This window comes from Pseudopodoces humilis, chromosome 2, assembly GCF_049639895.1.
Source record: "Pseudopodoces humilis isolate 2021_Gansu_Grassland_sample_001 chromosome 2, ASM4963989v1, whole genome shotgun sequence".
NCBI lineage: Eukaryota > Metazoa > Chordata > Aves > Passeriformes > Paridae > Pseudopodoces > Pseudopodoces humilis.
Window position 1 is genome coordinate 12,748,465 of NC_142201.1, and position 15,494 is coordinate 12,763,958.

General features: G+C 38.8%; 1 protein-coding gene and 1 non-coding gene across 3 annotated transcripts in view; both read right to left on the reverse strand.

Moving 5' to 3' along the window:
- POLA1 (DNA polymerase alpha 1, catalytic subunit) overlaps window positions 1-15,494 on the reverse strand; it is a 185,232-nt gene that overhangs the window by 156,306 nt on the left and 13,432 nt on the right. For both annotated transcript variants that reach the window (XM_088051878.1, XM_088051877.1), the window contains exons 13-23: window positions 10,045-10,119; window positions 9,557-9,695; window positions 8,400-8,557; window positions 7,046-7,130; window positions 6,212-6,273; window positions 5,378-5,467; window positions 3,714-3,830; window positions 2,676-2,851; window positions 2,136-2,265; window positions 1,683-1,802; window positions 501-597 (exon numbers count right to left, since the gene is read on the reverse strand). In XM_088051878.1, coding sequence (XP_087908004.1) covers window positions 501-597; window positions 1,683-1,802; window positions 2,136-2,265; window positions 2,676-2,851; window positions 3,714-3,830; window positions 5,378-5,467; window positions 6,212-6,273; window positions 7,046-7,130; window positions 8,400-8,557; window positions 9,557-9,695; window positions 10,045-10,119 — 1,249 coding nt within the window. The remainder of the gene's footprint in view (window positions 1-500; window positions 598-1,682; window positions 1,803-2,135; window positions 2,266-2,675; window positions 2,852-3,713; window positions 3,831-5,377; window positions 5,468-6,211; window positions 6,274-7,045; window positions 7,131-8,399; window positions 8,558-9,556; window positions 9,696-10,044; window positions 10,120-15,494) is intronic.
- LOC148184788 (small Cajal body-specific RNA 24) lies at window positions 158-288 on the reverse strand. Its single transcript, XR_015772074.1, has one exon.

The window sequence follows — 15,494 nt, forward strand, 5'->3', positions numbered from 1 at the left end:
CAGAGTTTAAAACAAAAGTCATAATTACTCAAGTCTCCCAAAGGACTTCATACAACTCCACAATTAATATTTAAGTGACAGTAACACACTGTACCACATTTCCAGAATCTCAATCTCTTCAAGCAGCTGTTGAGATGCACCACTGCCCTTTACAAAAAGCTGTCAGAAGTGGAACGATCCAACCCCATTAACTCATCAGAGTTGAACAGATACCTTCTGTGTTACTATAGGACACTTGTACAGTTTTCTCCACATAGAGGAGAAACTGAAAGAAAACTTACGTGTCCATTAGAAAATTACACATAAATATACAGTCCTAACTCCTCAAAAGAAGCAATTCCACAATCACTGTTGGATATTTTGTTATATGCAACAAGATTCCCCTCACAACCACAACACCAATCTCACACAAACACAAACTTCCCACTGCAATTTCTCTGTATTAATATAGACCCACCTGTCTCTAACTTCATTGAAGAAAGAAAATTGCCACATCTTACCAACTTTGGGATCCAAGACTAAGCCCCCAGCATATGCTGCTTTCTTTTTCCCTATCTTTGATTTATTCTGATCTTCAAAATCTTCATCTTCATCCACCTACATTTGGCATTTAAGAAAGTCATTATCTAGTCTCTAAGATTTCTGTAATGTTAGAGGAGTTATTTTTGGCAAGTCAAATACAAATTTGGGAGCCAGTGCAGAATTCCTTTTAAAATACATGCAAAACACAGTATTTTCATCATGATCTTTACTAAAGCTCTCTACGTGTCAAAACAGAATTCAAACCAACTATGATATGAAAAAACTGCTAACAAGAGATTACAAAGACATTAAAGTATTGTCATCATTCAACATGGCACCAGAATGCCTTTTCCAACTGGCTGTAAAAGTTCACATTATGAAAAAAATCCAGTCATGACCTAGAAGTGGTATGACTGCACAATTAAAATGTGGATTTTGCAAACAGAATGGCTGGGCTTGAATAAAACAAAAACATTACTACTGACCTAAAGAATATTCTGCTATTTGTGATGTTATACTAAGAATTCTTCTCCCAATTGTTAATTCTATTCTGAATCATTTAGAATTCCAATATTACTTTGATGCAACAATACAATCAACAGAAATTACTGCTTTCAAGTTTGCTGTTGAACTTATTTAAAACCAAAGAGCAAAATATAGTGAAATACAAATACTTTCTCCAATTTTAATTTGTTCACTAAAAAACATCTGGATATTTCTCTAATTATTATTTACACTGGTATTACACAAAGAAATTTTCTTCTAATACCTTTGGATATTTAATCCATATAACACATTTTTCTTGAAATATTGTTCATCAAAATAAGTAAATGCAGATATTAAATAACATAGATCGTCGTCTTTACTGTTTCTCCACACAGACAAGTACTTAGCTTATTTTTATTTTAAACTAACAGAACAAGCAAGTTTTTATAGGTCTGTGATGCAATAGAAAAGCTGTTACACTGTCCCACTCTCATTATCGATTCCACACAAAAAAACCAATGTTTTAATTAAGCATATGCTGTACCATTAAGTTATATCTGAGTTATCTTTGGGGTTCTTTGTGTTTCCACAGAATAATAACATGCAAAAGATGGAAGAATGTTTTTTCCTTTTTTTTAAATAAAAATGCTTGGGAAGAGAAAAACTGGACCCACCAGCTTCTGTGGAGGCTTTTTGAAAACTTGTTTGTCTGGCACTATGTAATCCTTCTCATGAAAGGCATGAAGCAGCAGGAACTCGTTACGTTCAGATCGTCCGCCCATCATTGTCCTCGACTAAAGAGGGGGTGAAAAGAGAACTCAAAGAAAAGCACAGAAAACACTGACAGCAAAACAGACTAAGCAATGTTCTCCAATTATTAAAATTCACCTAGTATTAGTATTATTCTGTATCATCACGTGTAAAACTGAAATGTGGTATTTTTAAGGAAGTTTTACATTATTACTTGATTAGAACATTGAACTCTCCTACTCATCACAGCAAAAAATTTACAGCATAGTGCATTTCAAATTAGTGTTTAGAAATTAAACCCAGATAAATCAAACACAGAAAACATGGAACTGTTTGGGGGAGGCAGTGGAGAATGGTGGAAAGTAATAAAAACGTACCATGACATTCCCAGAGATGTTTGTTATCTGAAGAGCCAGGGGCAGAACATTCAGCTCACACATGATCTGGAGAATGAACTTGGCATCCATCCAGGTGTTTTCCAGCATGAACAGTAAGCGAGGAGACTCACTGGGGAAAGAAGGAGCATGGCCTAGCAAAGTAAAATCAACCTACTTTGTAGTCTGTAGAGTTTAGACCCATGTGCTGTACAGAACACATGATATCTGCAATGAACAACTGATGAGCTTTATAGAAAGCTCTTGTAATTAAAAAACCACCCCAAAACTCAGGCTTGCATCTCCTGTTACTGTGTCTACACCAATGCTCCCACAAATCCATTTGCTTCATACATGAGCCACCAGTAGCCACCACAGGTAGCTTGAAACATTATTTTATAATGTTAAGACAGTACTTTTCAAATCCCAGTATGCCAAGTCAGCATCCCCATGACAAATCAAGCAAGCAAAAGTAAAACTATGTCAGGGAACCAGCTCCTCTGGTCTCCAGAGGAGGATTAAAACTCCTGATCAGCAACATACCTGTACATATTTCGAACTTCCTCTGGTAGAATTGTTACCTTCTCTGTCTTCAAAATCTGGTGGACTAGTTCAGACAAATGGTAACTTTTGCAACGAATTAGTTCTTTAGCAGAAATTTCTACATCACAAATCATTCGACCACAGGCAGCATTCCTTTCACCAAACCCTCCTCGGCCCTTCATCATATTACATAAGGAGAGAAAACCCAAATAAAATTAAACATACAAACATTAACAAAAAACATCTACCTCAATATATGTTTATAGGACTCAGTCAAGTCAGTAGGTCACTAAGTATTCAAATACTCTATTAAATACCACTAATACTAATACAATTATGCTCTAAAGGAGCCCATGGTATCTTTCACTTTATGTAGGTATTAAGAAATAGTTAACTTTCACTACTAGTTATATCTTAACTCTTAAACTATCGTGCTTTTTTTTTGTTTTTTCAGTCATTAGACTAGCCCCAAAAAGAACCTGGGTGTGGACTTTGTCTTTCATCCAAGGATACTTTTTGTAATAACAGCAGGATGAAAAAGTTGCAGAACCACACAGAACTACCCAACTTGGCCTCAGGAAGGACAGGAACAGGCAAAGAACACAGCCATGTTCAGCACTTCAATACTCCGAGCTTCACACATTGTCCTCTGAACGAATATATAATAAGAACTACAGAATTTTTACCTTAGCAGCTCTCTATGGGATGATTCACCCATCAATCCAAATTGCTTTTTCTCATTTTACCGTTATAGCAGACAAAGACAGTTACAGTAAAGACTATTGCAATTAATCTGTCATTACTATCATCTAGTTGAGATAAGTAAACTAAATTAGCCTAACTTGAAAATCAGTTTATCCTATTACTGTAATAAAAGTCATACAAACACTCATAATTTCTGATCTGGGACCCACGAAATTCAGCATGACCAGCAGTCAAAATACATCAATGTCACATTTACAATTCCTAGGAAAAACTAATTTGTTTTTAATCAAATGCAACATAAAGGGGCTTAAAAGACTTAAGCAATCTTATTACCCCAAGCTTTGGCATATTAGATCTCCTCAGTCGACCTATCTTGGACCAGTGAGGGACTTTGCACAAATTAATTCTTTGAAGCAGCACTTCCAGATCAAATCCATAAATATTATGACCCTTGAAGCAGAAAAAATAACAAAAAAGGTTACAATAAATGCAAATTGAAAGACTTACTTTCACACACTCAGTATTCCTTTGCCCTTTGTGATTTTTTCCAACTAATTGATGGCATTATCTCCCTTGTAGAAAGCACTTTCTAAGAGAACGTTCATCAACAGTACTCATTAGTCTTAACACTAACAATGCTGTTCAGTAGAATACCAAAATCAGCTCTATAACTGGCTCATAGCACACACAATACAGCTTCATCCTTTGATACCAGAGCTTAGGATTTAAAGCTTTCCAGAAAAATCCACGACATTCTTCATAGAGCATATAAACTTAAGCTAAGAGTAATTCCTTTTCTCTCCATCTGTGAAAGTCACAATAGTGGCATCAAAATACTGTAATTTTTTTCCTTTGATACTTCAACAGGAACAGCTGTTAAATCTTAACCTTGCAAGCAATATTTACATATCAAAGCACTCCAGCAATATTTTAAACAGTGCTAAGTACATTGATGGCACTGGTCTGTACCCTTAGCTGAAAGCAAAAGGCAACCCTGAGGAACATGAGCCAGTCACCAGGAACTGCAGGTCCACTCCAGCAGGTACCTCTGTGCAGTGCAAGACTGTGCAAGACTGCAGCTCCTTAAAATGGGAGCAGCACTTCAACAGCACTACTTAAACCAGGTGCAAACTGAACTGCACTAACACAGCTCTGCAGTTTTCAGGATAGGAGCTCTCACACCCCTGCTCTTGGCATCTTCAGTTTTAAGCCACTGGCTGCAGTGCTTCTTCTGATTCCTTGCCAGAGCCACCAGGCAGCTGAGGTCATAGGGCAAACACTGGATACCAGCTGCACTGAGCTGAAAACATCAGGCATTGACTGCTCATTTCCCATCACTTAATTATTTGTATCTACTTATAGACATTAGGTAAATACATACAACCTAACAAGTTGTATATAAACAACTGCAGACTTACATCCAACTTGAAATTGTCTTCAGAATCTTATTACGTGAAAGTCAGAACGGCACATTAATTAAACATAAAAAAAAATAAAATGAGTAATTACAATAAACCCTCAACTACTGAAACAGTAGAAAACATAAGAATGCTTATTGCAAAATTTTGCTCAGATCTTGTGGATTTGTATAGATGGGTATTTTGATTTACAGCATAAACACAAATTATATGAGCATCTGAAGTGCAACAGAATCTTAAGTACACCAAGAGTTCCTATTTTTCTAGAAAATCATCAGGGTTTTTGTTGTGTTTTGTCTTTTTGAGTAAAGAAAAAAAAAACAAACTTGTTTCAGGTATTGTGAAAATACTGCCTATTTTAGCTATTATGGGAAATAATAGTATGTATAAAATGCTGTCAGGGAAAATTCTCTATCATCTTTGTATCAAAATATACCTGCTGTCTCATAAGCAAACTCAATTCATAAGGCAGTCTAAGACAAGCATTAAAAAGCCTATAAGGGGACAAAAGAAAAAGAAGAAAGCTGACCAACTGACAATATGCTTTAATTTAACTCTCAAAGTCTCAGAACTACTCACCACAACAACGTCTGGGTCAATTTTGTGAATCTTCGCAAGGAAAAATCCCAGCAGTGTTCTCTCTGTTGCAGCAATTTCTATTTTAGCATTCTAAAAGGAGCAAGAGAGGCACCTGATTTCAATGACCCAATAAGTTTAAAATGGAAGCATCTCCTCTCCCCTGCTAGTTATAAGACAATAACAAAGCACCACAGAGTTCTGCTTTTCGTTCTGTAATGCAAGGATTTTTTTTCTCACTCCCATAGACATTGGAAAGCTCTTCTCAGAGGCTTTTTCCCATTCTGCTTTTGAATGCAGGTGTCTAGTGATATTTTAAGAGCCTCGTAAGAATCAAGCACACTAGGAAAATGCTCCATATGCATCCTTCACTCACAGACTTTAAGATCACACAGAAATAGAGGAAAAACAAGAATTGGTTACTTTATTATTCTGTCAGCTCTCCCACCACCCTTTAGAAAAGACATGTTCTAAATTTTGACAGACTTTACTCTGCAAGAAAAGAACAAATTCTCCCAGTTTACTATGAGTGCAGAGTCAGGTATACTGAATATTAACCATGATTTTAGCCTCTTTGCAAATTCTTTCCAACTCTCCTGTCTAACACCCCGTCTATTTGAAAAGCACAATTAGCAGCAGTACTGAATCACACAGAGCACACAACACTTTTTTACAAGCAACACAGAATAAATACCTGGATTTAAATTTGCAGAGTGGAAAACTAACTAAATAATCATTCCATTCCTTCGACTATTTCTCTTCACCACTTACCAAAACCACCATGAAGTTCATATTCTATAAGGTACTGCAATCAGAAGGGTAACAAAATGAAATTACCTTCTTTTTAACAGCTTCTTTGAAGTCATAAGGAAAAATGCAATCACTCGGTTTGGAAATGGCTGCAAAAAGTGATATTTGTACTTAGAGACAAGCTCCTAATTGTACCCTCCCCATAAGCACCCATTCACAACAAAGTGAGCTGAGAAAACTCGTCTCTAATTCTGAAACACCAGCTTTTAGTGAATATTATCTTTAAGATAACCAAGTAATTACTTAAACATTAATCAGTCTGAATCAGTCATATTGGTGGTTATCATTGGACACTAAAACTATGGGCCACAGCTCCTGAAGAACTTCCTCTCACAAGCATTCAACACCTCATCACTTCCAGTCAGGATTTGAATCTCAAGGTTTAGCTGATATTACTGCAATGACACTGCAGCAAGATTGTTATTCCTGAAGAAAACTTGTTTATAAGTAATTCTGTTCACAAGAGCTGAACAGAAAAATAATTAAAGTGACAGCAAACAAATGGTCTAAATTAATGGGCAGAGAAAGATGAAGTAAAAACAATAAAAATTATGGGAAACTGCACAGAGCAGGGTAACTTGGCATCATCTCAATTTAAGATTTTTTTTTTAAATTAAGTCTTTGATATAAAGTCAGTAACCAGTGAAGTCAAAAATGGGGAGAAAAGCCGGTCTGGGAGATGAAATTTTGTCAGTTGTATATTTTTGGCCACTTTTGCTGTACTGACAGAAAGAAACAAAAATTTTAAAAAATTGATGAATATAAACCTCCCCCCACAGCCAAAAAAATCAAAACAGAACAAAAAAAGAAAAAAAATACAGAATTTATTATTTTTCTACTCAAACTGTTCCAAGTACATACCACAGAAGTGTGTTTGAAAAGGAGGCTGAGGTGGAGCCTTATCCAAAGGAAATTTCTGATGAACTAGAGCTGCAAGAGCCACAACCTATACCAAGGGGATATAGAACACATAACTTCATAAGCACAAATAAGCATGACTACTACCCATACTCATTTCTTCCATCCTTTTTATTAAGAGCTTCTCATTTCTATTCTCTTGTTTCTCCAACACATCTTTCTTGAATTTATTCCAGCTACAAATAGTTGAAAAGGAAGAAAGTAATCAATTGAGCTCAATGAAAATAAAATAGTACTTGCTCCTAAATGATTATAAATTTGAGAGAAATAATAATTCACTTTGGAAAACTTCTGCTTTTATCAGTTTTTGTTCTGAATCCAACCAGAGACAACATAAAGGATTCCCCATGGAGTGCAGGGGAGATGTGAGCAGGGCAGAGAAGCCTGGCCTCAGAAGGGCTGTCCCTAAGCAAGCAGTCAACACTGTCAAGAAGCCAAGAGGTTTAGTGTTTGGAAGCCAGTAGCTTTAATGATGATTTTGACTGCTTTGCTGGCAGGATGGCCTGGCTCCCCAGACACTGATCAGAAAAACCCAACAGAAGACAAAGCAGAAAGGCTTTAAAGCATCTTGGCAAGCAGAGTCCTGGTTGGTATCTTGTGTATGTCCTGTTACTTTGGCCAAAAAACACATATTTTCCATACTTCCACCAAAAAAAATTTTAATTCATCACGAGGGATAATTCTGCTTGAAATATTTGCCAACCAAGTTTTCAATTCAATTAGCCAGAAACTACTATCCTATCCTATTAGTGAATACTAAATCTCTTCCAACATTAATGAGAGCTATGTTAAAAAAAAAAAAAAAAAGTGCCTAAGTACATATTGTGGTCTGCAGTCCACAACTGAGTGGCTGCCTAAATCTCTCCTCCTTTTTGAGGAAAGATCTTATAGCAGAATAGCAGGACCAAATTCTCATTTTATAATTAGTTTTATTAGCAGAAAAGCTTGGTCATTTTACCTATAACCCATGCTTACCTTTAGCTAAATTAATTAATTCAAACAAATTAATTAACAGGTGTGTTGAGACAGTCTCATTTATAACTATGAGGCACAACAGACAAAATAGAAGGCTTGAAAACATACATAGGATCCACTGTCACAGTAAATATTCTCACCAAGCAGGTCCTCTAGCCCAGAGTGAGACCACAGTAAAAATTTCTTTGAAGAACATAAAGCAGAGAAAGTTTTCAACATTAAATATATTTAAACATGTTTTATGAGACTCTTCCAAGTCTGAGGAAATTTTTAGTATATGCCAAAAAACAAATCCAAACCAAAATGAGAGCAGATTACTTACCTCATTCTGGTGAGTCTTTGGGTTCTGAACCGTCTTCATACTGAAGGACATGACCACCAGAGGAGGAGGAGGAGCAAGATCTTTAACCACATTCACCAAGCCAGGCTTCATGGCCACAGCCTCCACTTTGCACCAGCTGACTGACTGATTTGAAGGCTCTGAGGAAACAACACAAATCACCTCCATTCTTCTGGGAATCACAGACAAGGCTTCTCTCATCACTGCACAGAGTGCATTCTTTAAATGTTTTGCCCTGGTGAGACAGTCCAAGGCCCACACTAATCCTGCCCAATTTTTTAACTCCCTGGGCCCTGACTTCCCAGACAGCAGGAGCTCTTCAACACCGAATAAGAAAGAACATTTGGATCAAGGCCTGTGTAACCCAAAAAATACTTCAGGAAGCTTTACATAGTCATCCGTACTGGTATCAGCTCTGTCAGTGACTGAGCGAGCTGCTGAAGAGGAGAACCCCTCTGGTGTCAGCATTCATACAGCCAGCTCTACACTGGAAGTGCCCCAAGGAGACTGCAGTAACAGATGTAGCTTTTGTTCAGTGTGATCAACATCCCCATGTTCATGGGAATATGCAGCACACATTGAATAAGGGGCTCTTACCAAGCCAAAATAAAGGAGCATGACCACCTCTAAGTGCTGCATGCCACTCATGAGGCAGAAATTACTTAAAACTAAAACAGCTCCACACCAAACAAAAGAAACCCATCTAGCAGCCATTTATTCTTTAAAATATATATTTGCAGAAAAAAAACACATAAGTTATCAAGAGCAGAAAGATGAGGCATTTTCAAGTCAAGTAAGTTTAGCTCCATATACATGGCATTAGGGTATGCATCAAACAGCAGCTGCACAGTTCCCCTCTCACAGGCATAAAAAGTTATAATCTCATCTGTACAGTGCACAACTTTATATGGATAGTTGTCACTCCAAAAAAAGGGAAAATAAGTTACAATTTGTACTAGATAATGAAAATTAAACCAGTAAATTGCAAGGCTACCGATTATGAAAATTAAACCAATAAGTTGCAAGGTAATGTACAAAATGATCATGCATCCATACAATTTAAATTTTCTCTCCCTGCCCCAGTCTATAATTATATGTGTTTCCTAGTAACCAGGTATTTCATATGCAAACCACCATACGTGGATTTTTTATTTCCAGCCAGCAGGGTCCTTTGATCTTCTGATTCATCAAGAGAAGTTCCAGGCTAGAGGTGTTGGTTCCAAAGACATGTGAGAATGTTTGTCCCTTCAGATCTTGGGGAAGCCGAGGGCATTCAGCCTAACAAGCAACAGAGAGGAGTGAGTCATTTCACCCCACAGAAGTCTTCATGGCTGACACCATCTTCATACAGCATCTTAACAAAACTACACAGTACCAAAAGCACTGTCATTCCCCACAAGCAAAGCCCTAACCCATAATACCTTATGGCAACTGAGGCAATCACACTGTAGGCTCCACTTAAAAATCAGGACAGTAATTTAAAAACACACTGAAGTTTAAGTTTTTCATCCACACTGGATACATCAGCCAGGACCACAATGTTCAGTGACCATTTTAATACAGAAACTGCTCACTTAATTAGATAAAAAAACTAGTTATGGTATTTTATCAGGTTGATTATACTCACTGAATATTTAACCTCGAGGTACTCAGATTTTGCTGGTACATCCGGAATCTCAAAAGCGTAGTATTTTTCCACTTTCTATATAAAACAAATGTATTACATTTTCAGTATCTCCCAATTGAATATTCATTCTGTCCAATGAGAAAGCTAAAGAAAAAATGGCCAGGCAAAGCACGCATTTCAAATATCATGGGCTTGATCATGTATTACTAATTCTGCAACTCGTTATAACCAGCTGAAGACAGTAAGAATATTTTAGTGCCTGTTTTTAATCTCTAGATGTTTTCTTAGCATGAAGAGTTTCTACAGAATTGACTTGAAAATATACTAACCACTTCCAAAAAACCCACCTGGTAGTTAGGCAAACTCAGAAATATTTTCTAAATTCACAGGTTTCAGACATACTCATGAGAATTGGTGGCTGGAGATAACCGCAAAATCCCAAAATGGCTGAGATGGAAAGGGGTCTCCAGGCATTGTCTAGTCCAGCTGCCTGCTCAGAGCTGGGTCAATCACAGTGGGTTGCTCAGGGCTCTCTCCAGCCAGATATGAATATCCCCAGCCTCCAAGGATGGAGACTACACAGCCTCTCTAGGCAACCTCTGCCAGTGCTTGATCTCCCTTACAGTGAAGCAGTGGTCCACATTCTGATAAATTTCATGTGTTTCAAATGTACATCTGTTGCTCTTGTCATTCATTGGGCACCAGCAAGAAGTCTGCCAGAGTCATCTTTACTCGTGTTCATCAAACGTTTATAAATGATTAGAAGATTTGCACTGCCAATCCCTCATCCTGAATCTTCTCTTCTACAGGCTGAGCAGTCCCAGGCTTCTCAGCCTCTCCTCACATGACAGATGCTCCAGGCCCTGTAATTATCTTTGTGGTCCTATTCTGGATTTGTTCCAGTGGCATACATTATTCCTCACACAGAGGAGCTCAGCTGAACACAGCACCCCACAGGTGCTCACCACAGCTGCAAAGGGGAAAGGACCAACTCTTGACACTTGCTCGTAATGTCCATGGCAGTCTTTTTCCCAGTGAATGGCTCTTGCCCAGCCTCATGTGTACCAAGATGAGCAGGTCCTTCCCTCCAAGGCTGCTTTCCAGCCAGTCAGTCACCACCATCTACTAGTGCCTGAGGTTATTCCAGTCTTCATACCGGACAATTTCCTCTTTTTTCTCATATTTGATGGGATTCCTGCAGGTCATAAGATATTGCCTGCTGAAATTCCTTTTGACATTTCCTTTCTATCTGGTATATCAGCCTCTCCTGGCTTTGGACTGTCTGCAGACTTGCTGTGTGTGTGCTCTATGCAACCATCCAAATCATTACCAGGATGCTCAGCAGGACTGGATCCAGTATTAACCCTGGGGGTGCACCTCTAGGAACTCGCCTCCACCTGGATTTTGTGCCAGTGACCATAACACTTTGAGCCCAGTAGGGCAGCTGGTTTTCAGTCTACCCCTCTACCCACTTCACTAGCCCCCACTTCATCAGTTTGTCTGTGAGGATCCTGTGGTAGGCAGCACTGACAGCCCTACTAAAGTCAAGATAAACAACAGTCACTGCTCTCCTCTTGTCCACCAAACCAGTCCATCTCTTCCTAGAAGGCTACCAGCTTGATGAAGCATCACTTCTCCTCTGTGAATCCACACCAAACACTGCCAAGCACCTTCTGACATTTGTTCAAACGTGCCCTAACCTCATCCTCCTACTCTGAGGACAAGTCTTCTTTGCTTCAGGCTTTCCTCCTGGTCCCTTGGGCATCAGATTGCTAAAAGCTGGACTAAGCAGTAAAGACCAAAGTGAAGAAGACATGCAGTATCACAGCTTATTCCATGACCTCTGTCACCACATCTCCTATCCTTGTCAGCAACACTTTTCTCCTAGTCTGCCTGTACCTATAGCAGCCCTTCCTACTGGTCTGTCTCCCTCACCAGACCCAGCTCCAGGTGGGATTTGGCTTTCCTTTCTCTACCATGATGTCCCTTCCACTAGTCCATCCTATAACCCTGACCAGCTCTTTGCCCACCTTCAGGCAGGGCTCCATGCATTCCCACTGCTCTGATACACAAAAGGACCAACCCCCCCTTGCTATCCCAGCCTGTCTTGACCACCTCCTATCTCACCACATGTCTATGATCCCAGCCACACTGTATCCCCGCAACTGCACACAACTCCTCCCTTTACACTGCAGGCTTTTGTGTACCAGCACTTCAGAGAGGAACCCCAGAGAGATGATTTCCCAACCATCTGCCAGCTTTTATCACATGCTTACAGATCATTTCTGTGACACTACTGTATTCTTCACTTTAATTGACTTAGGTTTTACTAGAAAGTAGTCAAGCTTGTTTATATATCTCTAAGACAGTTAAAAAAGTCTGAAGTTCAATACAACTTTATTGAAAGTATCACTTCTGCTTTCAAGAACAATAACGATTTTCTACAACACACAGGTTGTCAGTTTCTAAGAATAACTACCTTCATTTTCCAAATTATTACAATACCCTGTGCAGCAGTGCTCTGGCACCTGCTGAAATGTCATGCTCTACCGTGTCATATGTATGTTCTGTCCTGCAGTACTTTACAAACCATCTGCACCACTTTACATGCTACTATTACGTCAGAACTACGCTAGCACATTACTACAGGAATTGCAAGAGGGACCTTAAACTAAAAATCACATTTCTCACTGCACAATGCACTATGTTCACCACTTTATACACAAGACTCAGCATCCTATGCCACTAGAGGAAGTTCAATAAGAATAAGCAAAATCACCATAAATGGGAATAAAATTTACACATTAACAAAATAGATGCACAGTCAGGCAAACTTGAAGTTATTTGTTTTGGGGGTTGGATGGCCGAGGGTTTTTTTTTTTTCTTTAAATTAATAGCATCAGCAATAGTTCCCTTAGGGTGCTACAAGAGGCAGTTAAGCTTGTTAATTCATGTACTACTGCAGTGCTAAGGCTGCAAAGCTGGGGCAGGAGAGGAGAGGGGCCTCTGCTATAAATAGGAAGCAGATAAATCCAGAAACTACTACGGCATCAACAGTTTCATGGAAACAGAAGTGTAACATAACTTGATAGAAGAGCACCACTATGAAGCCAGATCAGCATTACAAATTACCATGAAAATGTAGATCTGAGCTGCTGAGCCAAAACAGCATCTAACATGAGCAGATCAGAGATGTAACATAATAGATGGCAATGCACTGCTTTTAGCACATATCACTGGTGCTCCCCCTCCTCTTTTTTTAATTAAAAAAAACCCTCTCAGGCTTCCAACAAGTTCTTGTTGCAAACGCAAGATGAACTTAGTACAAAAATAGTCTGCTGTAGTGTTTCATCTGCGTTATTCCACAGAGCTCAGCTCAATTACACAAGCGTCTGGTCATAACTCAGTGAATGAATGCTTGCTGCAGAATAATCTGCCCTTCAAGTGGCCCTTCAGAGAGCAGAAATGAGCAGCAGTGATTAGCTGCTAAGTTCCTAAGTGGAATAAGGCTGCTTTCAAATTGATTTGTGAAGACTTGCTAACTTGGCAGCAGTGCAACCCATTGAAGCTACAATTAGCAGCAGGTGCAGCAGGAAATGATATGGCTTAAGTGTGTTCAAAGGGACAAAGTTGGGTGCTGGCAAGGCCAAGACACACAGAGAACAACCTGTCTCAGTGTCTCCACATCACCACAAAAAGGGGTATTCTGAATTAAAGAGCTCTGGGTGCCATGGCAGGGATGTCAGCAATCTTCCTGATTTCCAGCTAATGATGGAAGAAGAGTTGGTTTTCAGTTTCACTATACAAACACTGAGACTTCATATTACTCTGAATGCATTGCTCACAAGTCTCACCTGAGCAACAAAGCTATTAGTTTGAAATCTTTCAAAACACCAACCCTTAACAACACTGCACTGAACCACTCGCTGCACATCACAGAGCAGGGGACATGTTCTACAGCACATTAGCTCTTTACACCTAGAGTCACAACTGGGTAAAGATCACTTCTCTAGAACATTCGTTTAGGTGAGTGCCACAAACCATTTCATTTCCAGAGCCCTGCACACCCCTGTGGACACACAGATGCAAGGGCCATATAAGAATACATAATCTCTGGTGCTATGAGTACAATGAAAAGGAGGTTGATGACTCCATGTGAAAAACAGACTCAGGTATATAACTAGGCAAATTCAGGTATCTCAGAGAGGAACAGAAGAAAAGAAGGGCACAGAAATGGGACAACCCCATTGCTTCTACAGTTATCTTGCAGAGAGTACAAAGCCTCCCTGCTGCAGAGGCGTAAACCTGGCCAGATCTGGTGCCACATGTTCAGTCAATTTTCTGTAATCTGGAATATCTGAGTTACTGTAACACTATCTTGGAATAATGCTCCAAAGACCCCACTAACAGCCCTGCTCTACCCTCCTGTATTTTCTCCTACCTTCCATATTACTACTGCCATTCCTTCCTACTAGTTCCAGTTCTCATTACATCCTTCCAGAATTATCAAAATTAGCAGAAAATTACACAAGCAAAATAAACTTGGATAGCTTTTATAATTTTAAGAAAAATCAGTTTACTTAAGAATTCAACATAATTTGAATTATTACTGTTCAGAAACAATTCTGGTAGGTTATTTCAGAGCTTCCCTGAACCAACTATCCTGCCTAATTTATTCATAAATTAAAAGTTACAAATTCACTCTTTTGCTAAAACCGTCCTTTAAATAGCTCTCTTGCTCCTCTTTTAATGTTTCTAGAGAGCAAACAGGTTTTATCATTATTCTTCACTTTACTAGCTAAAAAAAAAATTAAAGCTCTTTCACAGTCACCTCTGGTACAACTGATTCTCCTTTTGTCTCTTCCTTCTAATTGCCATCTTTCGTACCTGTAGTCACTTGAGTTAATCTTTCCCCGTGAGGGTGACCAAGTGCTATAATATTTAAGGGAAAATGTCAACAGTGTCTTAGTGCTCCCACTTCCCTACTCTTGTATTACATCCAAGGATCCCACATGTACTGCAGCCATGTACCCAGACAAGACTGTTGGGTCTTTTGCCCTGAGTTCTGTGTAAGCTCCATAAAAATTTGACAGGTTTTACCTTGATTTTTAAGAGCCATCTTTGAACGTTCAACTGCATCATTCTATTACCTCATTCACATTGTTCTTACTTGGTACACCATGGAAAAGATGGAGGTTTCCCAAGATTCTGTAAGCAGATCTGTGTCTTTTTGGAGACACTTTTCCCTCTTTCCTTTCTAGATTACAAGTGTTTTCATCCTCTCTCTTAAGGGAAAGTAGTTTTTCTTTGAGTTCTCTCCCCCTCATTCCTGAAAGGATTTTTGAACAGTGAGCTATCAGCAACTTGTTTTTTATCTATTGTTAAATTTACTCCTGATCCCACATGTAATTATGTTATAATCAACTATACATGAGAAATAACAGAAAACA